At 39.9% G+C, this 19,546-nt stretch overlaps 3 protein-coding genes across 4 annotated transcripts; 1 reads left to right on the top strand and 2 right to left on the bottom strand.

Moving 5' to 3' along the window:
• Positions 1 to 711: 711 nt before the first annotated feature.
• Positions 712 to 11,490, top strand: nfrkb (nuclear factor related to kappaB binding protein). Its single transcript, XM_007557023.2, has 26 exons — positions 712 to 805; positions 1,210 to 1,351; positions 1,445 to 1,646; positions 1,912 to 2,039; positions 2,136 to 2,307; positions 2,820 to 2,924; positions 3,015 to 3,088; positions 3,169 to 3,250; positions 3,350 to 3,545; positions 3,660 to 3,771; positions 3,854 to 3,980; positions 4,497 to 4,574; positions 4,662 to 4,738; positions 4,848 to 4,894; positions 4,996 to 5,056; positions 5,141 to 5,315; positions 5,437 to 5,543; positions 5,693 to 5,816; positions 6,018 to 6,097; positions 6,487 to 6,683; positions 6,779 to 7,052; positions 7,923 to 8,102; positions 8,245 to 8,976; positions 9,917 to 10,020; positions 10,156 to 10,291; positions 10,995 to 11,490. Exons 2-26 carry the CDS (start codon positions 1,226 to 1,228, stop codon positions 11,130 to 11,132), a joined length of 3,834 nt encoding a protein of 1,277 aa, XP_007557085.1. The 5' UTR covers positions 712 to 805; positions 1,210 to 1,225; the 3' UTR covers positions 11,133 to 11,490.
• A 1-nt stretch (position 11,491) lies between these two features.
• On the bottom strand, positions 11,492 to 16,636 carry tmem45b (transmembrane protein 45B). Its single transcript, XM_016674094.1, has 6 exons — positions 16,388 to 16,636; positions 15,328 to 15,527; positions 14,483 to 14,695; positions 14,199 to 14,383; positions 13,306 to 13,448; positions 11,492 to 11,747 (listed from the first exon to the last, which is right to left on the bottom strand). The coding sequence occupies exons 2-6, from the start codon at positions 15,515 to 15,517 to the stop codon at positions 11,636 to 11,638; spliced, it is 843 nt and encodes a 280-aa protein (XP_016529580.1). The 5' UTR covers positions 15,518 to 15,527; positions 16,388 to 16,636; the 3' UTR covers positions 11,492 to 11,635.
• Positions 16,637 to 16,936: 300 nt separating this feature from the next.
• gng8 (guanine nucleotide binding protein (G protein), gamma 8) lies at positions 16,937 to 19,546 on the bottom strand. Of its 2 annotated transcripts, none has more exons than XM_007557012.2 (3): positions 18,962 to 19,546; positions 18,255 to 18,359; positions 16,937 to 17,208 (listed from the first exon to the last, which is right to left on the bottom strand). In XM_007557012.2, the coding sequence occupies exons 2-3, from the start codon at positions 18,336 to 18,338 to the stop codon at positions 17,080 to 17,082; spliced, it is 213 nt and encodes a 70-aa protein (XP_007557074.1). In that variant the 5' UTR covers positions 18,339 to 18,359; positions 18,962 to 19,546; the 3' UTR covers positions 16,937 to 17,079. The 2 variants fall into 2 exon arrangements, with proteins under 2 accessions (XP_007557074.1, XP_016529564.1); XM_016674078.1 differs by having other exon boundaries at positions 18,255 to 18,367; positions 18,962 to 19,535.

Here is a 19,546-nt window from a genome sequence, read left to right as displayed (position 1 = left end):
TAGAGCACCACAATCTTCTTTCCCTTTGGAGGACAAAAAAATCTTTTTTTTTCCATTTATGGTGTGTAGCCCAAGATAGCACTTCTTCCCCAGTGTATGTGTACGCTAAACGATATTGAAGAACGTCACATGGTCACCACAACATTATGGTGACCATGTTGTCTTCTATTCAACAATTACATTGTACAATAAATATTATAGAATTCTTTTTTTCTGGGTATAGTTGATTTAAAGCTGCAGTATGAAACTTTTATAAAATATGTTGTGACAATATAACATGAGACGGATAGATAATCTGTGGAAAAACTCGATGTCATCTCCCTTTTCCCTGTACCCATCTGTAGAAATACACCTCTCGCACTGTCGCTGCAGAGTGTTGATGGAGAAGAAGCAACTTACCATAAAAACTTTATCCGCCATCTTCGAGCCAGACTGTGTATTCCAGGAGCTGAAGAGGGTGCTGAACAAAAAGTAAAAGTGTGAAATATTATATAGGCTTGTGCAATAATTTAAAGAAATGTCCAATACTTCATGGCTTCACTAAAGTTTATATTTGACGGGGTCGAAAATAATAAGAACAATATTAAAATCCTAACGAACCGATTAGCATACCACTAAACATTTTACAGCGAAAAACTACAGTTTTATCTTATTACATTTCGTGTGGAAATTAACTGATGTCTTTACAGTCAATTTCCTCCTGGGGGCAGCAGCGGGCACGTTTAGCATCCATTTCCAGTAGAACAAAAAAAAAGAGTGCAACAGGGAAATAGTTCCCCATTATTTCAAAAACAAACGTTATAAGGTAAGACAGATTTACTTTCTGTTTTCGCTTATCTACTACATTGCATTTAATTAAAAATGTACACTAAACGAAATCATGCCTGTGCTAACTGGTAAAGTTAAAATGTTAGCATTGTGTGTTTTTTTTAAGTTAAGGTTAGCTTATATCTGTGCTGCTAGGTCACTATTATCAGTCAGATTAGCTAGGGAACATGATTTTATCTTAACTTTATTTCGGAAAGTATTGCTGTGATTCCCGCAAACTGCTCTGACATTGGAGAAGAATGGCTTTGATAAGTTATTCTCCACCTCCTTGTAAAACCATGAACGTTCGTAGGCAGAAACTGTGAACGATTAGTTGCAGAAGGCAAAGAAGGAGGAAGATCAGAAAGACCTTGTGGTCGTCTTGTATTTTTCTGTTTGAAGCTTGGTGCCGAGAGGGATGGATCCTCTTGAACACATGCTGACAGACCCGCTGGAGCCTAAAGAGGAAGACGAAAGACAAATCACAGAGGAATGTTTGCTTGGGAACTGTAAGGTGGACCTCCCAGAGGATCTGCTGGAGGATGTAAGATTTTGGATATCTAGAACCTGGAGCACATTTGCAGATGATATTTGCGCTTTTGCAAGCATGCTGATTTTTTGTTTCCTTTTTTCATAGCCTGACATTTTTTTCTCTGTGCTGAGTGAAAACACCTGGGATGAAGTGCTGACAGACTCCCAGAGACAACATCTTCAACAGTTTCTGCCACAGTTTCCTGACAACAACACAGAGGAGCAGGATCGCACCATCAGGGAGTTGTTCAACAACACCAACTTTAACTTTGGAAATCCACTCCATCTTGCACAGAGGCTGTTCAGAGGTGCTTTAATATTTTAAAGACAGATTATTGTCTAAGGTCATAAATACTCACATTTTTCAGACAGATTTTTGAATATTTCTTGGTTATAAATGATGCTTTGCTTTCCATTTAATTTGGGAAATCTTGAGTGTATATAACAAAAGGTTACCATGACTTAATTAAAAATGTACACTGAACGAAATTTACCTACCACATCTCTGTTGAAATGTAACTGAATGAACTTTTACTGCGCTTCCTTATTGCAATCTTGATCTTCTTCATCTAGATGGTTACTTCAATCCAGAGGTGGTCAAGTACAGACAGTTGTGTGCCAAATCCCAAAGGAAGCGCCAGCTGCATTCCCTTCAGCAGTATTACCACAGACTCTTGAAGCAGATTCTTGTTTCCAGAAAGGTTCAGATATTTATTTTTGCATAGTAACAATTTATTTGCATTTCGCCCACATCTTATTCCTTTGGCTTACATGTCTTTTTATTGTCTTTGAAAAAGGAGCTGCTCGACTTTGCAGTTCAGAACGGTCTGGACTTTCCGCCCAAACGACGGCTGCCAAACAGGACTCAGGCTGAAACACGCGAGTCGAGAGTGAGAAGAAGACTGAGCCGCATCCTGAAGGAGGTCAAAGCTGAGTGTGAGGACAGCAATGCTTCCTCTGATGATGAAGGTCTGTCTTTTGTTTGAGATCTATCGCTGCAGACGGTATTTCCCTGTATATAAGTTGAAATTTGTGTAGGAATAAGTGTGAGAACAGAAACAGCATAGAAACAAATTTTCTTTATTTTTTCCTAATCCAACTCTCTAAAAATGTTTATTTTAACAATTTCTTCACCTGTTCATTATCCGTCCGCCCATCCGTCCTTCTGTCTGTATCCACCCATCCATAGAAATTTCTGCCATAAATGTATTGAGAGCTTTTTGATTTCTGCTTTTAAAAAATGCTAAAAAAAAAAAAAAAAAAAAAAAAAAAAGGAAACTCCAGAAATTTGAATCTGGAAATATTTTCAAAACTTTGTAGGAAGGTTGTCACCTCAGGGCTCAATACAATTAAACTGAATTTTGATTTCTTATTTCATAAGCTGAATGAAACTGAAAACACCCAAACAGCAGAAAATCAATATAGTATTAAAATATTTCGTTGACCATCACATTTCTGTTTTCCTCCACCGTGTGTCTTAGACACGTCAGTGTGGAATCCAGCCCCTCAGTCTCCTTCCTCTCCCACTCCTACCGTCTCACTCAGAGTTCTTCCTAGCCTCTCTACACCAGACATGAAGATTACAGGTCAGTGAATGTTGGCCTTAAAGGTGACAGCATTGCTTTAAGCCGAAAATGCGTCGCCCAGTGTTGAAGATATTGTTTTTTTTTTTACAGAGAAAATAGAATTGGGGGAAATGGATTTAAAGGTCATGCTGCATCACCATCGTGAGAAAAGGAAACGCCAGCCAGTAAGTTATGATTTGAGCAGAAAAAAATTGCAGGATTTAAACTTGCCTTGTGCATGTTGTGACTATTTTGGTGTCGCAAGGATCATCCAGACTTGATAACCTCTGACATCCACCTTGGGGACGTTCTCTCAAGAGCAAACATTGGTCGGAAGGGAGCTTTGCGTAAGTAAATCTGCGTGAAGTAAACTGCTCTTCCTTTAGGATTTTCACTCAGACCTGACCTCATTTTTATTTAATTTTTTTTTTTTTTTTATCATTCAGCACTTTTTGATCTGTTGCTTCCCAAGAAGAAGATGAGAGACGAGAGAAAGAAAAAGAGACTCAAGGCAATAAAAGTGGAATCTGAGGATCCTTGTGAAATTCTGACTCCTTCAGACTCCTGCTCAGTCCCGCCAGTGAATATCATCAACTCTTTGCCAGAGGCGCCTTCCACACCTCTCGCCAACATCAAGGAGGAGTGAGTCTCGTTCCTCAAGACCATCATCCTGAAGCTTTTAACTGTTGCTTTGAATCTTTGAATCTGAGTCTTGGGTTGTTCATTATTATATTATTATTATTATTATTATTGCAGAATTGTGGAGGAAGCTCAAAGCAGCCCTGTTGCAGTTGAGGAAATAACCGCCAGTTTCTTCAGCTTGTTGGAAAACGTCTTCAGAGCAGAGGGTCCTGCCAGTACCTTGACGGTATGTCCTCCTGTTAAAGTGCCACTTTAACAGGAAATACAATCAATTGTGCCGCCACATAGCTAATATGTTTGTCTCTCAGTTGGAGGAAAAGGTTCAGACTTGGCAGTCCTCTCCAGCCAGTTCGCTCAACACCTGGTTTTCATCTGCCTCATGCTGGTCAGATCTAGTTCTTCAAGCTCTGCAGTTTCTTGCAGGAGAGACTAAAGGTAAACTACAATCAACACTGGAAGCTGAAATGATAAGTTTTGCACTAATTTTTATTTTAAGCCTTATTACTCCCATCATGAATAGCGGTTTTAAAGACGAAAGTTTCAAACTTTCACTTTTTAGTGGATTTTCTTTTAATTCACGCGGGGTTAAAATCAACAGGTCTTTTAAAACCTGGTCTAACTAGTGTCTGACAATAACACTTTTCTCCAGGAGACATTTGATTTGTCCCTGTTGGACGCTGCGAGTTTCAGTACGTGTTGATTTTAAAGGTGGAAGCTTCTTTTCTGCAACTTGGTAAAGGACATTAATACAAATATTGCAGGAAGTTAATCATTAAAACCTGAAGTTATAACATTATTTATAAATGTCCAAAGGGTTGAATTTTTTATGTTGCTGGAATTGAACCAACAACTCTCCTATTGCAAAACGACTTTATCCTTGATTAATGTGCCGGTATTTAAACTTCTGGCTGGGATGTAAGAAGTCAAATTTCTCACTTTTTTGTTGATCAGATGGCATGATGGCGCTCCCGAGTGGCTTTTCTCCGTTTGTGGAGTTTGTTGATGAATTTCAGCAGTGGAGATGGATCGGTAAGACGGCTCGTTCAATGTCTTCCCTTCTTGATGGTTGTGTTTTGTGTCCAGAATGTTTGGATTCAAACCAGTGGTTTCTTTCAGGTCCCACCCAGGACACAGAAAAGGACCTCAGTGCGCTCTGTCAACTCTGGCTGGACTCCAAAGACTTTGTTGTCAAAGTTGTACAAATATTCAGTTTTAGTTTAAAGTACTGTTACGATTTTCAGATTTTCACTTTGTATAACACTGTTTCTTTTGGGGGGTTTTTATTGTTATTTTTCTATATAGACAGAAAATGAAGACCTGTTGGAGCTTACGTCCTCCACTCCCAAACTGTGAGCTTTTAAACACGTTACCATATTTTGTGTTTTTTTTTTTTGTTTTGTTTTGTTTTTTGCAGCGTCAAAACAACTGTTTATTGCCTTTACTATTGCAGTTCAACCGATTATGTGGTGCGGCCGAGCACTGGAGATGAGAAACAGGTGTTTCAAGTTCAGGTTTGTGCGTGCTGCTGCAGTATTTACACTATTTCACACCTAATCTCGACGTAAGCTCTCTAAATTTTATGTTTCGTGCATTAGGAGCAGCAGAGATATAACCAGCCTCACAAAGCCTTTACCTTCAGGATGCACGGCTTCGAGTCCGTGGTGGGGCCAGTTAAAGGCGTGTTTGATAAGGAAATGTCCTTAAACAAAGCCAGAGAACACACACTGCTTCGCTCGGACCGTCCACCATACGTCACCATCCTCTCTCTGGGTTAGAAATCTTTTATCGGGCAGCAACAGTTTGCTGGGTTTTTTATTTTTTAAAGAACATTATTGAAAACCAACCCTGCATCTATTTATCTTTCTTTCTTTTTTTTTCTTTTTTTCCCCAGTTCGGGATGCAGCTGCCCGGTTACCCAATGGAGAGGGAACAAGGGCGGAAATCTGTGAACTTTTAAAAGATTCGCAGTTCCTTGCTCCAGATGTCACAAGTGCACAAGTACTGCGATTGTTTTCCTCTATTATCCTGCTTTTTGTTTGAGTAATGTCAGGGTTTGCGGGTTTACATACCTTTTTTGTTCACTTTGCAGAAATGGATGCTGACTTTGCATTGGACGTTTGTTAATAGACAGTTTCTCTTCCCTTTAGGTGAACACAGTTGTCAGCGGGGCTCTGGACAGACTTCACTATGAGAAGGATCCCTGTGTGAAGTACGACATCGGCCGCAAACTGTGGATTTACCTGCACCGCCACCGCAGTCAGGAAGAGTTCGGTAAGCAGGAATCTGCTATAGAAAAACACATAACATAAAACTAGTACAATTTTGAAAATTGAAAGTTATTGTTTACTGGAGATAGATTTGTGTGTTTTGCTTTTTATAATGCTATTTACCAGATTGTGGTACAAGTTTTAGTCATTTCTGTTTCCTGAGCTCAAATCAGTGTGAGGCTACAATGTTCTCTGCTCCATTCAGAGAGGATCCATCAGGCTCAAGCTGCGGCTGCAAAAGCAAGAAAAGCTCAGCAGCAAAAACCCAAACCAGCATCGAAACCGGTGAGTTCACCATCTAAAATGTATTAAATAAAAATGGTCTGCATTTAGTTTTTCACTCTTAAGTATCTACTTTTTTGACTTGACCCACCGTTGGGGGAAAAAAAAAAACTTTTTCATGATGGCAATTTCTAGGTTTTCGGTGGTTTTATCGAGATGTTATTTGAAAAGCTGTATTTGTGAAATGAATGACTAACAATTCTCCCACCTGAGCTTTGGATCTCTGCAGCTTGGTGTTGGTCTAACACATAAAACCTATTGAAGCAATTGAAGTTTGCAATGTGAAAAAGTCTTAGGGGCGTTTTATCATTTGGTGCCTTGGTTTGACTAAATGATTTAGTGCTTTTGCTTTTAGTTACAAAAGAAGGTCATATTTGCATTCATACTGTTAGAAGTCTGGAAGTAAAGACGGAAGCAGCAAAACACCCGGATCTCTGGAGGCCGGACTGGACCTGGGCTGTAATTCTATGTCCCCAGTCCCAACGACTCCCACCCCAAACACTCCCGGGACCCCCAAATCACCTCTGCCTTTCTCTGCTACCACACCAACAAAGACCGGAGTTCCAGACACGCTCAAAACCAGCCCAGGGTCAGTCGGACCGAAGCTTTTCTTTTGCTCAATACTTTGATTTCATCTGCCCGGTTTGAATGTGCATCTTCTTCTTCTTCTTCTCTCTCTGGCAGAGTTCTCCTCGTCTCTCCTCCGTCGCTGCCTCAGCTGGGAACGATCCTACCCACGAGTCAGGCTTGTCCGCCGGCCTCCCAGCCGGTGACTTCCCAGCAGGCAGCTCGGATAGTGAGCCACCTGGCGGCGGGCTCCCTCCCGCAGGTCCGGGTCGTTTCCGCTCAGCCCGGCGGTCTGGGTCCATCGGCGGCCGCTCAGCAGGCCACTCTGGTACATCAGACTTCGCACCAGATCCGGATGCCTGTGTCCGTGGCAGCCAAGGGCATTTCACAGGTACATGAAACACAGAGGGTAAACTGTTTGGCTCCTGCTTTTTTATTTACGCTTTAAAAAAAGAAACAAAACAAGTTAAATCCCTTATAAGCAATTTATTTGGGTGAATTACTTGAAAATATATCATGCAGATCTGAGTGAAAGAGAACTGTAGTTTCTGTTAAAATGAACACCAGATTTCTGCAGACACTGTTTGTTCCACAACAGGCAGTGTTACCTGTAGCTCTATAATTATACGTACCCACAGGTGGATCTTCACCTACATGCATTTATAAAGCGCCATTTAAGCATTGTCTGTCTTGGGTTGAGCTATTTTAGGAACTGATCTGATCTGAATTACAAGCAAGTACAAACTGTGATTGCTAAACTCTTAGCATCAGCAGTAAGCTCCCTGCATCTGTCACCAAGTGTGTTTTGCTTTTTTTGTGTCCCGCCTGGCAGTGTGGCACTCAGGATTGTTGCCCTTGCGCCAAGGTGAGGCCCGACAGATTTACTTTAACAAGCGAAGCATTGCAGAGTTTGCTGTGATTCTTCACTTGACGTATATGCACGACTTTAATAGAAATTGTTTTGGGCTTATTTCAAAAGTAATGGAGGCAGAAGTAATCTAATTAGAAAATAAGAGTTAATCCCAGTGAGTCCAGCAACCTGCGGAGAGGTTTGTTAGAGAACATGAACATGAAGACCAGTGATGAGTTGATGTCCGCCTCAATCTGTCTGATCAATACCAATAAAACACATTGAAGTTTTTAACTGTACTGTGACAAAAGACAGTGACATTCCAGGAATATAAACACTTATCATGTAGCTGTACTTTTCTTTTAAACAATACTAATATATATATATATTTTTTTTTCTTTTGTGCAATAGGCTGTTGTTTCTGTGCCTCTAAGAAGTCCGTCTGGTAGCAGTCCTGTCCAGGTTCCAACCAGCCTCTCTGTGTCGGCTCTTAATGTGACCAAGCCTCAGGCCGGATCTCCAGGTAGCCCCGCTAACAACCCCACTCCTCCGGCTGTGCTGCAAAGTGTCACGTCCCCGAACATCAAACAGGTGAAGAATTTTATCCCGGCATGCGAGGCTGACGTTGTGATTGAAAATGCTGGTTATGAAACCAAAATCCATATATCTAAAAAAAAAAAAAAGAAAAAAGTCAGTGATTTCTGAGTTAAAGTTTCATCTCCTGCTGCTTCAGGTTTCCATTACTGGGCAGCTGGGAATGAAGACTCCAGGTGGAGGAGGAATTCCAATAACTGCAACAAACTTGCGTATCCAGGGTAAAGACGTCCTCCGCCTCCCCCCGTCCTCCATCACCACCGACGCCAAAGGCCAAACGGTGCTGCGGATAACCCCGGACATGATGGCCACTCTTGCCAAATCTCCGGTCGCGACTGTAAAGCTCACCTCTGACTTCCTGGGCGGTGCCGCCGCCGGCAGCAAGAGCATATCGGCCACGCTGCATGTAGCGCCGCCTCACCCTTCACCGTCGCCTGCCTCCGCTACCCCACCCAGCACCACGGAGGCGCAGACGGGCAAGTCGGGCTCCGTCGCCTCCACCTTGCTGAAGACTGGAGGAGACACAGCCATAAGGCTGATGCCGACTTTGGCCGTCAGCGTGGCCGACCAAAAGTCCAGGACCTTCTCCACCGTGGCGTCCCCAGACAAGAGCAGCGCAACCATCCGCATAATGCCTGGCCTTGGGGTCATTCCCCAGAAGCAGGGTCAGACCATCACCATGACGACCGCCTGTGGCAGCAAACCACTAGCAGCGTCTACATGTGGCAACATTGTGACCATGGCAGCCAGCGTCGTGGCCGGAGCTAAAGGCATCACCGTGGCTCCCGCAGCCTCCGGTTCGCCGCTGTCATTGGGAGCGGCTACGGCGACTGTGAGACAAGTCCCTGCTTCGGTTGTTACGACACAAACGGTAAGAAAATGTCCATCTGAAGGTAAAACCGAAGGTCTTTCACCAAAAGAATGTTAGCGTAAGGTTCTAAAGTGTTCGAAATCCTTAAACATGTCACCAACTTCAGTGTGTTTTATTGGAATTTTATGTGAAAATCCAGCAAAAGTACAGCATCATTGTGAGGGGGATGGAAAAGGATACACAATTTTCAGTTTTTTTGTTAGCTTGTTCTTTTACAAATTAAAATCTGAAGTGTCATGTGAAGTCCCGTTGTGCTTTCTTCACTCTGATACCCCAAAATAAAATTTCATGTTGTAAAACAATACCCAAAGCACCGCACCTTTCAGATTCTTGGTTGGCAAAGAAATTTTAAATCTTGTATCGCTTTCATTCCTCTTCACAAATCGTGTGTGTCAATCAAGCGAAAAATAAGTGAGTTAAATTTGTCTTTTGAAATATGTAAAAGTGTTTGAATACTTTTGCAATGAGGGCCAAATGTTTTTGAGCATTTTTTTTTTCCCCCCCACCAACTTTACCGATTCAGAGCTTCATCTTGTTGTGAGGGGAGCCAAGTTAAACTTCAGTTTAAAAAGGTTTTTATTGAAAAACCTTTGGCCACAGCTGTAAAAGGAGGAGTTGTATAATCACATTCTGGAAGAATGGAGTAATTCTCACAGAGAGCTACCAATTTTCTTTATTTTATTTTTTTTTTTTTTAGATATTTTGTTTCAACTCGACTATAGAAATCTCATTGCCAATGTTTCGAACATTACTTAAGCTGAAATCTGAGCTGTTAGAAACGGAGATGATCTCTGATTACATCTAATTATAATGCAGAGGGACTCTTAATCTTGCTCAGGGAGTTATTGATTTCTTCAGTAGCACTTATTTTAAATAATCCACCCAGCTGACCTGGGGGGGGGGCGGTTAATATTTTCTTTGCTGTGATTGCGATCGGTAGGGAAAGCTACCTGCACGGATCACTGTCCACTCCGTCCTCAACCAACCCCTGAAGAGCAAGAGTGTGGTGACGACTCCGATAGTCAAAGGGAACCTCAATACAAAGTGAGTCTGTTTAGTGGCGATTCTGATTGAGTTTAAATCAAAATAAAAAAGTTCTTTCTTCAGCCTGAAATTTTTTCTCTTTATATTTTATTCTTAACATGACTTAATTGTTTTTTTGTTTTTTTTCCTGAGCAGTATCAGCAGCCTGGGCAGGAACATCATCCTGACCACGGTGCCTGCAGGCACAAAGCTAATAGCTGGGAACAAGCCGGTCAGTTTCGTCACCGCACAACAATTCCAGCAGCTTCAGCAGCAAGGCCAGGCAACACAGGTCAGTACGGGCCACGAAACACAGTGACGTCGTTCCAGAAAACTGTTTTGCACATTATGGAAAATGTTGTGATCGCTAATACATTCTTTTAAAATTTTCATTATGAATCCATCAACAGATGTTTTTGAAAAATCGATTACATTAAGGAACCTCTTTTTCTTTTTTTGTTTTCAATTCTTATTTTGTTATGTAAATTTGGCCTTTATGAATGTAAAAGTATTATTTTATTAGCTTGGATTCCGTTTTATCCATTAACATTGTGCAAGTAAGTAAGTAAAAATAATTTGCTTGGTTGTAGAAATGTTTGCACCTTAATGTACAGTCATTAATGCGCAATGACTGGAAAAGACGAGTAACTTTTCTAGTTTAAAATTCTCCTTAGGCTTTTATTTTATGGGAAGTGTAGCAGAGAGGCATTCAGGATCATTAAAAATAACTTGGTGACTTTGTCTTTGCCCCCACTAACATGCAAGTTTAAGAAAAATATTTTTTATTGATAAAGATTATGTGCCAACTGAACATATCAAGTCGCTATGACAACTAGTCAAGGTAGCCGTATGTCGACACGCACATCAAAAGCTTGCAAAACTCATTTATGCCGTATGTTTTGATTCTGAACGCGTTTCACTCACTTTGTTTTCTTATCTGATTAAATGAAAGTTATCCAGGACATGTTTAGTCTCACCAAGTTAAATCTCCTCAGGTTCGGATCCAAACGGTCCCGACTCAGCAGCTCCAGCACGTGGCAGCCGGTTCCCCCAAACCCGTTTCAACAGTGGTTGTCACGACAGCACCATCACCTAAATGTACACCCGATCCTCCACCCGCTCCTCAGCAATGACCTGACCAGCGATACGCGTTACTGTGAGGGTTGACATGTTTTCTGTTTGAGAGTGTTGACATATTTAAGGTATTTTCTGAAATGTTTTCTCCTTTACGATCTCCACGCTGTTAGTGTAAATTATTTGGAAGCAGAGTGATTAAAACGATGGACCCTTTGATTTCCAGACACTTGCTGTTGAATGAGTTTGTCATTTGAAAATTTCATAAATCGGATGTGGCTGGATTTATTTGAATGTTGTGATTTGTGTTCCCTTACAAGGTGGTGTATTTAAAAACGGGTCATAATGTTTCATGATTTCCCCGTTTCTTTTTTTGAAATCTTTTTTCCTAAAGAACAAATAAACCACAGTAATATCCAGATTTGTCTTACTTTTATTTCAAAAAAGATAAAGTTTATTTGGCCAAACATCTGGCTTGTTTAAACATATGAAGCATTATTAACACACAATGAAATGAAATTTTGATTTAAAACAGAAAATGGAGAGAGCAGTAACCGTCGTTTTACTCTTCATCCGACTCTTCAAGTAAAGCTTTCTGAGAGCTGGTTTTAGAGGAAGTGTTTCGCATTCCGATCTCTACGTCCCGTCCTTTTGCCGAGAATCTTGTTGTGGTTCTGTTGGAACAAAGATAAAGGCAAGGCAGTTTATTTTTATAACCTTTACATGATTTTACTTTGCCACTACGCTGGCAAAGTAAAAGTAAGAGGAAGCAATGGCAGGTTGAAAGTGACTGTAGTTAATGATACACCATTTATTGATCAGAGGCAGCTCTAAGCAAATTGATTTTTAGTGTTAAAGAAACACAATCCCCTAATTTAAAAAAAAAAATCACATTTTATGAATAACTGGTTTTAAGATTCTAAATAAGTTGCTCAAACTGAGAGGAGATGATACATTTAACACTTTCTGGAGATTAATTTAAACAAAATCAGATTTATTCCCAAGACCTGATTACCAAAATATAGCAAGCATTAATTTTACTTTAGAAACTCTAAATGTGCACGCCTTTGGTAAAAACTAAGTGTGCTTTTATTTCTTGGGTTTTGTCAGTGCAGACTGACTTTAGGTGGTGATGTGCCTTTTTGTACCAAACTTTGTCCTTCCACTCAACTTTATATCGATACACTCGAATGCAGCATTCAGGCCTTCTCATTTAGCAAATAGCTCTTATTTATCCTCTTTGTGGAACTTCTCATTGACTGTCTACTGGATGTCTGTCAAGTCAGCAGTCTTTTATATGATGTATTGGGAGTTTTCATCCACTGTAAACCACAATCATTCAACAGACAGAAACTTAATTTGATCTATATGAAATCTATCTGAAGATGATTCATAATTAAAATTAGACACACACCTTTGTGAAGTAGAATTTGTTTGGCATATTTAAAAGTATAGAGGGCTCCAAAACCAACCTGGCTTTATAAGAAAAGTGATTTATAATCAACAGAGTTAATTACAGAGTCTTCTCTCTAGCAGGAAACAGGGAGAATCCTTGGCTGCCAGTTTGTGGCTTTAAGCTCAAGTGAATGTGGGTTACAGCTCAACAACCGAAAGGACAACAGCAAATAAGAATGTGCCAAAATTCCTGCAACAGTGATGTAATGACATTATCATAAACGCTTGATGCGTCTCGTAAGAAAATCGGTTTAATGTGAAGCATTTGAGTGTGACCAAAATAGCTAAAACAGAAGAAACCTGCAAGTGGAAAAATAGCATTTCACAGCACTGAATACCACTACTGTGTGTGTGTGTGTGGCGGGGGGGGAGATCCACTGGTCTTGTTTCCACCAACACCTTTGTAAACACTCTGCCCATTGTTCAAGTATTTTCTGCGCTGATGTAATCGAAGTAATTTTCTTGCTGCATTCCAGCACCGGTTAATCTTGATAATGTTAATTTAGAGCCCCACTTAACCGCTGTTATAGTATCTTCTTATGATCAAGCAACTCCACTAATATAGAATTTAAAGCAGAAATCTGCAAATATTTTTGATAAAAAAGACACCTGGATGTTATTCATCCATTTACAAAAAAAAAAAACCCTCTTGATTCAGTTTGTGAGGAAACCAAATAAGTGTATTCCTAATACTTTATTCTGTTCTGATCTGCGGCCACTATTACTTAACTATTCAACATTTTAAATCCTGCAAAGGTTGATAGACGAGATACTTACAACCAAACTATGGAGGCGGTGAAAGAGACCAAAATTAGAGACAGCGCCAAATGCCAGCAGAAGCACATCGTGACGAACATCATGTTGTCATGTTGCTTCAGGTCCCACTTGTCTCCATTTAAGGGGTAAAGAACAACTCCAACCTGGAACGACAAAGGGAGCCAATAAGGCAACCTTTACAAGTCATATTTGGTTAAGTTAGAGGCAAAATTACAGCTGAATTTAACAAGCACGCGCGGATTAGCATCGTCTGTCTTCCGCTTTGATTTCTGCGCATTTCAGTCCAGTCCACGTTGAGAAAAGTTTAAGCACTAACCCGCCACAAAAACTGATTATTTGGGGTGAAAAACGTTTTAAAACAGATTATTTGTTTTCACTTTCTGAATGAATACCTTCTAGTTCTACTGTAAAGGGATATCATGGTACCGAGAGGCCTCACGTAGCTCCTTATAGCTCATCACTGATCTACAGTGTCTTACAATCGCGTCTGCAACCGTTGAACTTCCTTGTGTTGGTCATTTTGAAGCTACATACTTTATATGTGCAGTATGTAGCTTTAAAATATGTAGCTTTACAAACCTTTTGTTTGTAAAGGACTTTTTTTCCCCCTTTACAAATTAAAGTGAAAAGTCTTCAGCACCTGTGAGTTAGTATGTCAGAATTATCTTCTGTCTTGGTCTCTAGATTCTTTGAACATTTACACACTACCATTCTTGCCTATTCGTCATTGCAAAAGTCACTAAAGCCAAGTCAGAGTCAAATATGCTTTAAAAAAGCTTGAGAAGTTTTAGGTGTGTGAATACTTTTTCAAATTGCCCGTAAGTCAGCAAGATAAGGTAGACGCTAAATAACACAAATAGTCAGACAAGATAAAATCTCCTTTCTCGGATCACCTGGTAGAACCAAGAGCCCTGCAGCATGAACATGTCTGCCTTGAAAAGCTCCAGAAGAATGTTGTTTCTTATGAAGACCTCCAGCATGGTGCTGGCCGATCCGGCGAAGACGGCATACAGCAGCAGGGTGTGGACATGAGCATCCAGGGGCTCCCGGCCGTGCACATGGTACAAGAAGAGAAATCCTGGGTGATCCAAATAATATCGTGTTACACACATCGGAGACGAGCAATGAAAAGCAAAAAAAACAAAAAAAAAACAACAAAAAAAAAAAAGTTATTTACCTTCAACAAAAAGAGCCAAGGAGAGAGCAAGGCGGTCGGCACCAACCGGCACCCGTTTGGTTCTTACGCTGGCAATCAGCACTATTCCTGAGATCCCAAAGAACAAATACATGGTGCTGTGCTGCCAGTTCATCAACTTGACCCATGAGGAGTTCTCCCGATCATAGAGGCGGGCGTGTGGACCGTCCACAACAAACTGCTCCACCATTATGCCTGTCACAGTCAAAACAACATGCAAATCAGATGAAGGGGCGATGTAGCATTTTGTGCTGTAGCAAACCGCAAGCTTCACCACGTGGGATATGATGTTACAAACCAACCAACATCATATCCCAGCTGAAGGAAAGTGATTCTTGGTTTTCAACCTTTTATTTTTCTTTTTCCAAACAATACTCAACTTAGTCCCCTTTACTTTTAAATCAAAAAATAAAAAGCAGTCAAGAAGCCTTTGCCAAGTAAGGACGAGCTGCAGGTCAAAGAATGTTCTGATGTAACCGTTCCAGTTGCATTTAACAAATTTGGACTTTGGGGAAGAGTGGAAAGACTGATGGCAGTGTAAAAGTGAACACTATGTACATATTTATGTACTAGAATGTTCTCCACCCATCTCACTGATCTATTTTTCAAAAATGAAGGGGGCAAAAAAAAAATCAATTCAAAAAGAACTGCAGCTGTAATTGCCACATATTGGTTGAAAACAAATACCAGGATTTATAGATTTTTATTTCCCTGCAGCTTCATGTTGTTCTATCACATAAAGTCCAAATAAAATACATCAAACGTGTTTGCATAGCAAAGATTCAAGACGACCGATGGAATTAGCGTGGGTTTGAAGGGAAACTGACCGACAAATGATGCAAAGATTTTGAATCCTCCTTCAACGTATTCCATCCTCCTTAAGAAAGGAGGCATGCCCTGTCTTCCTTTGGGTTGGCTCGTCCTCCAGTAATGTTGCAGGACATGCTTCACTGTTAGCCAGAAGCCATACAACAAGAAAAAAGTGCCTGGTATAGCGTGTCCTCCAAAGTTGGCCATTGTTTGGCCTGAAAACAAAAGAAATGTAGTTTTGCTTAGTCATGTCACAAACAAACACAGAACAGATTTTATTATTATTATTTAGGTCAGCTTATCTCTTCTGCCATAAAAACCATTCAGCTTGGAGATGTTAAGTTATGAAACTCGCTAACCTGCTTGAACAACAGCATCTGGCAATGGAAGACCCACATTCCTCAGATGTTTAATGTCATTGAACAGGAGTTTAATTTATAAACAGTCAGGAATATCCTGCATCCGACCCAAACGGGAAGGGTTTATTTACCGACAGGATAGTCTCTTATTTGTCTTGCAAAACTGGCATTCAAATCTCACCTTTTTTTTTTGCTTTGTAGGCAGAGCTGAAAAAAAATTAAAACAAGATTCCAGACTAACATACTCCAGTTTCTATAAAACAATGTAAGGAAGTTAGTCTTCACAGATTTTTTAATATATACATATATATATATACACACACAGACACAGGTGTGATACTGGGCATACACCAACATACTCCAGTTTCTATAAAACAATGGAGGGAAGTTAGTCTTCACAGATTTTTATATATATATATATATATATATATATATATACACACACACACACAGGTGTGATACTGGGCATACACTATGGGTGTGTACAATCACCTCCTGAGTCAGGTAGACAAGTTTTTCCTGATCCGCCTCGTTTGACACTACGTGACTTCTGCGTTACCTACATCTACTCTAATGCCAGCATCAAGAAACCTGAGCATGACAAGCACAAAGCAGAGCAAACTCCATTTCCTGAATCAGGTGAGCAGCTGATTTTACATGAGCTAAATGCTGAGATAAACATCTCCTTTTACAATTTAATGACTAAATTAAACATACCTTTTTCTCTCAGCTGTTTAATCCCCCCAAAAAGCTTTTAGTTCTCCCTGCCGGTCAGATTCACACCGGGAGCTCCCTGCTCTGTGTAAACCGTGCACACCTGTTGCGTTTCTTCCCTAACCTGTACTGCCACAGCACATAACCACACCCCTCATTTGCAACGGCTTCAGTGAGCAGAAGCACATCCCTCTGAGACGCATCCAGGCAGGCAGCGTCTGTTTACCCAGGCATTCATTTAACAAAAGCAGCGCGTGCCACCTGAAAACCCACTCGGGTTTTTGTGGTTTTACAAAAAAAAAAAATCTTTTTAAAAATATATTTAGATAATTCCAGTAATTATCTAACTAAAATAAAATAAAAATCATTTGCATTTCCTTTTTTAGTTTTGATAAACCGTTGGCACTGAATTAAAAAAAAAAAAGCCAAGGCAGTTTCGAGAGATTTAGAGGAAATGACATGCATGCAGTGAAAACAGAGATATATGATTTGGTTAATGTGTAAACCGTGTGCACAAGGCAACAGTGTTGGGTTGTTCAAATGAACTTTGCACTCCGTTTAAATAAAATTTTATTGCCGCTGTATCATGCCGATCATTCATTCGCATCTGGAAAGTCACTAAAGATTGATTTAATTAGAAAGACAGTAATGCACACACACAAAAAACAAGTATTCTGCCGACTTTTCACAAAGGAGTTAGAGTATGACACAGAATAGCTTCTTCTCTCTGAAAGGGTTCTCCGATGAAGCGACAGGAGTCACCAGAGGGTCTTCTTTAGCGTGAGATTCACAGTAGGACATCAGCTCTGCTGCTGCTTTGGATATCTGTGGAAAAAAATAGGTTGTTAAAGATAGGACAACATTTTTGGACATATTTGATTATATTGATTTGACACTCATTTCATCAAGCATTGTGCAACAAGAATTACATTTAAAACCATGTCTTAATTTGAATCTGTCAATATTTTTCACAGGATTATTCCAAAGATGTAGATATTCCATATATAAATTTAATACTTTTTTTCTTCTAGTGTCTTTTGACGACATTTGCTACAAAGTAGCACTTTGTAAATAAACTGAACTGAGCTAAATTGAATTTTAAAATACAATTTTAAATATTGATTGCTTTGTATTTGCAGATTTAGTGAAAAAGAACATTTAGGTAGCAAAAAACTTACCATTTTCTGACAACCATATGACAAAAATGTTATCTTTTTATGTAACTTATCAGAACATTCAAGAACTACAAAGTATTAGGTGTCAAAAATACTTTGTACAAAATGGAATGATTCATTTCAAGTTGATTCTATGAGTTTTACACTTAATCAAGTTTAAGGTTATCAAAATTAAAATGCTTTATGTTTTTTTTTTTTTAAAGAAATAAAAATTTTACAAGTGTTAACCTATTCCTCCAGGAAACATCAGGTCTGGTCAATCTAAGTCTTGAGGATTTTAACCACAGAGGATTAAATACAGTTCGGGTTCATTCAAAAACGCTGCAACAGCATTTTAGTGCCAGATAAGTAGCTGTGATATATGGCTACCAACTTTAGCATCATTGGTCAGCCAAGGTGTGTGGGCATGTTTTCCCACCTACTGGGAAAACATGTAGGCGGTTTCCCAGTAGGAAAACACCTACATGTGAAACAGACTAAGTTTGGATGGAAAGTTTCCTCATTCCATCCAAATGAGGAAACTTTAAAACTCAACTTTTTGCTTCTCAGTTGCTCGTGCCACCACCTTAGATAGTGACCCATTTCAAAAACCTGTCACTGAGTACATATAGACACAGGGTAAACTTCGACGATGATTTATGCTGACGTAATTAAGGTATTGACTTTTGTTTGTAGTCCCGTTAGATGCTCGCTCACCATCATCCTCTCTATGTTGACCTCCAGCTTCAGCTGCTCCACTGTCTTTCTTGCATCTGCAATCTTGGCCATGTTGTTAGACATCTTCCGCTTTGCCTCTGAAACCTGCCGCCCTGCAGCAAATTAAAAAGTGCATTGCGGACAGAAAGAGGAGAAAACTCTGAATCACATCTAGTCAGCAACTCATGTGAAAAGCACAGCTTAGAGTCTGTTTCAATTTGCTTGTTAATTCTGCTCCCTGGGTCTCAGCTGCCAGTGGTGCAGGGAGGGTCTCAAAGGAGGAGGGCAGGAGAGCGGAGGCAGAGCCCTCCCTGGGGGCGTCATCCGGCCACCGGGAGTAAATACATTTTACATTACCATGTTACTCTTAAAATATATATATACATATACATATTTATATTATATATAGCCAATTTAGCTTAGTGCAATGCTTCCACTTTTGTTTTAATACAATGCTGGAGCTCCTTTTGAATGAATTGCATGTAATATTAGAGTGCATCCAACAACAGAATTAAAGAATTAAAGTTAACACTGCTCACCACAAATAAGAAAAATGTATTCAATGTATCAGTATACATGAAAGTCAGCAGAAACATCAATTGACTTGTTTTTAAGTTGATATCCTTTGAAAAAAATACTGACAACAGTTATATCGTTCAATTAATGCTTTTTTCCCCCTCACAATTAGAAAAAAAATTTGTACTTACCACCAAGACAAATTGAGCAGCAGCTGGGTTCCTGCTATCAAATCACTCTTATCTTCCACAGGGTTCGCCACACACAAAGCAGTAACAATGAAGTGAGATTAATAGCAAGAGATGAGGAGGAGGAAGGCTTCAGTAGGTTCCCTCCTTCAAACAATTAGCACCGGTGGCTCTGCCTCCAGGATTGGCTCCATGCAGCCGCTGAAGGCAACCTGTGGTGCGACCTTCATCTTCTAAGTCTCCATTAGTCTCTCACCTGAGATGACAGCCAAGCTGAGACAGAGCAATACTTAAAAAAAAACAACATAGAGGAATATTTTTGAACTTATAATGACATTATTACACCTGAAAGCCTGACAAAAATTGATGTTTAAAAGAAGAGAGGAAGATTGGAAAATATCAGGAGACTTATTTCCTTGACATACATTTTCCCGTTAAACTACATTCCCAAAGGAAGTATTTATAAATCATTTGGAAATAAAAATTAAGTACTTCCATTTTTTTCTGTACAATAGACTTTTACACTAGGAGTAATGATAAGGGAAAGTAGATCTTTTCCCTTATCATGGCCTTTATTTTCAGAAAGGA

This window comes from Poecilia formosa, unplaced genomic scaffold, assembly GCF_000485575.1.
Source record: "Poecilia formosa unplaced genomic scaffold, Poecilia_formosa-5.1.2 Scaffold3, whole genome shotgun sequence".
In the NCBI taxonomy this organism is placed as follows: domain Eukaryota; kingdom Metazoa; phylum Chordata; class Actinopteri; order Cyprinodontiformes; family Poeciliidae; genus Poecilia; species Poecilia formosa.
This window is presented reverse-complemented; position numbering and strand designations above follow the sequence as displayed.

Bases quoted from the DNA above. Each gene is read 5' to 3' on its own strand.
- nfrkb (XM_007557023.2), top strand. From the start codon at position 1,226: ATGGATCCTCTTGAACACATGCTGACAGACCCGCTGGAGCCTAAAGAG. The intron at 4,575-4,661 runs GTAAGACGGCTC...GGTTTCTTTCAG, and splicing joins TCAGCAGTGGAGATGGATCG to GTCCCACCCAGGACACAGAA. The intron at 6,098-6,486 runs GTGAGTTCACCA...TCATACTGTTAG, and splicing joins CCAAACCAGCATCGAAACCG to AAGTCTGGAAGTAAAGACGG.
- tmem45b (XM_016674094.1), bottom strand. From the start codon at position 15,517: ATGGCCAACTTTGGAGGACACGCTATACCAGGCACTTTTTTCTTGTTG. The intron at 13,449-14,198 runs GTGATCCGAGAA...TTGTCGTTCCAG, and splicing joins AGGGCTCTTGGTTCTACCAG to GTTGGAGTTGTTCTTTACCC. The intron at 11,748-13,305 runs GTAAGTATCTCG...TTGTTCCAACAG, and splicing joins ACCGCCTCCATAGTTTGGTT to AACCACAACAAGATTCTCGG.
- gng8 (XM_007557012.2), bottom strand. From the start codon at position 18,338: ATGTCTAACAACATGGCCAAGATTGCAGATGCAAGAAAGACAGTGGAG. The intron at 17,209-18,254 runs GTGAGCGAGCAT...TTTTTTCCACAG, and splicing joins TCAACATAGAGAGGATGATG to ATATCCAAAGCAGCAGCAGA.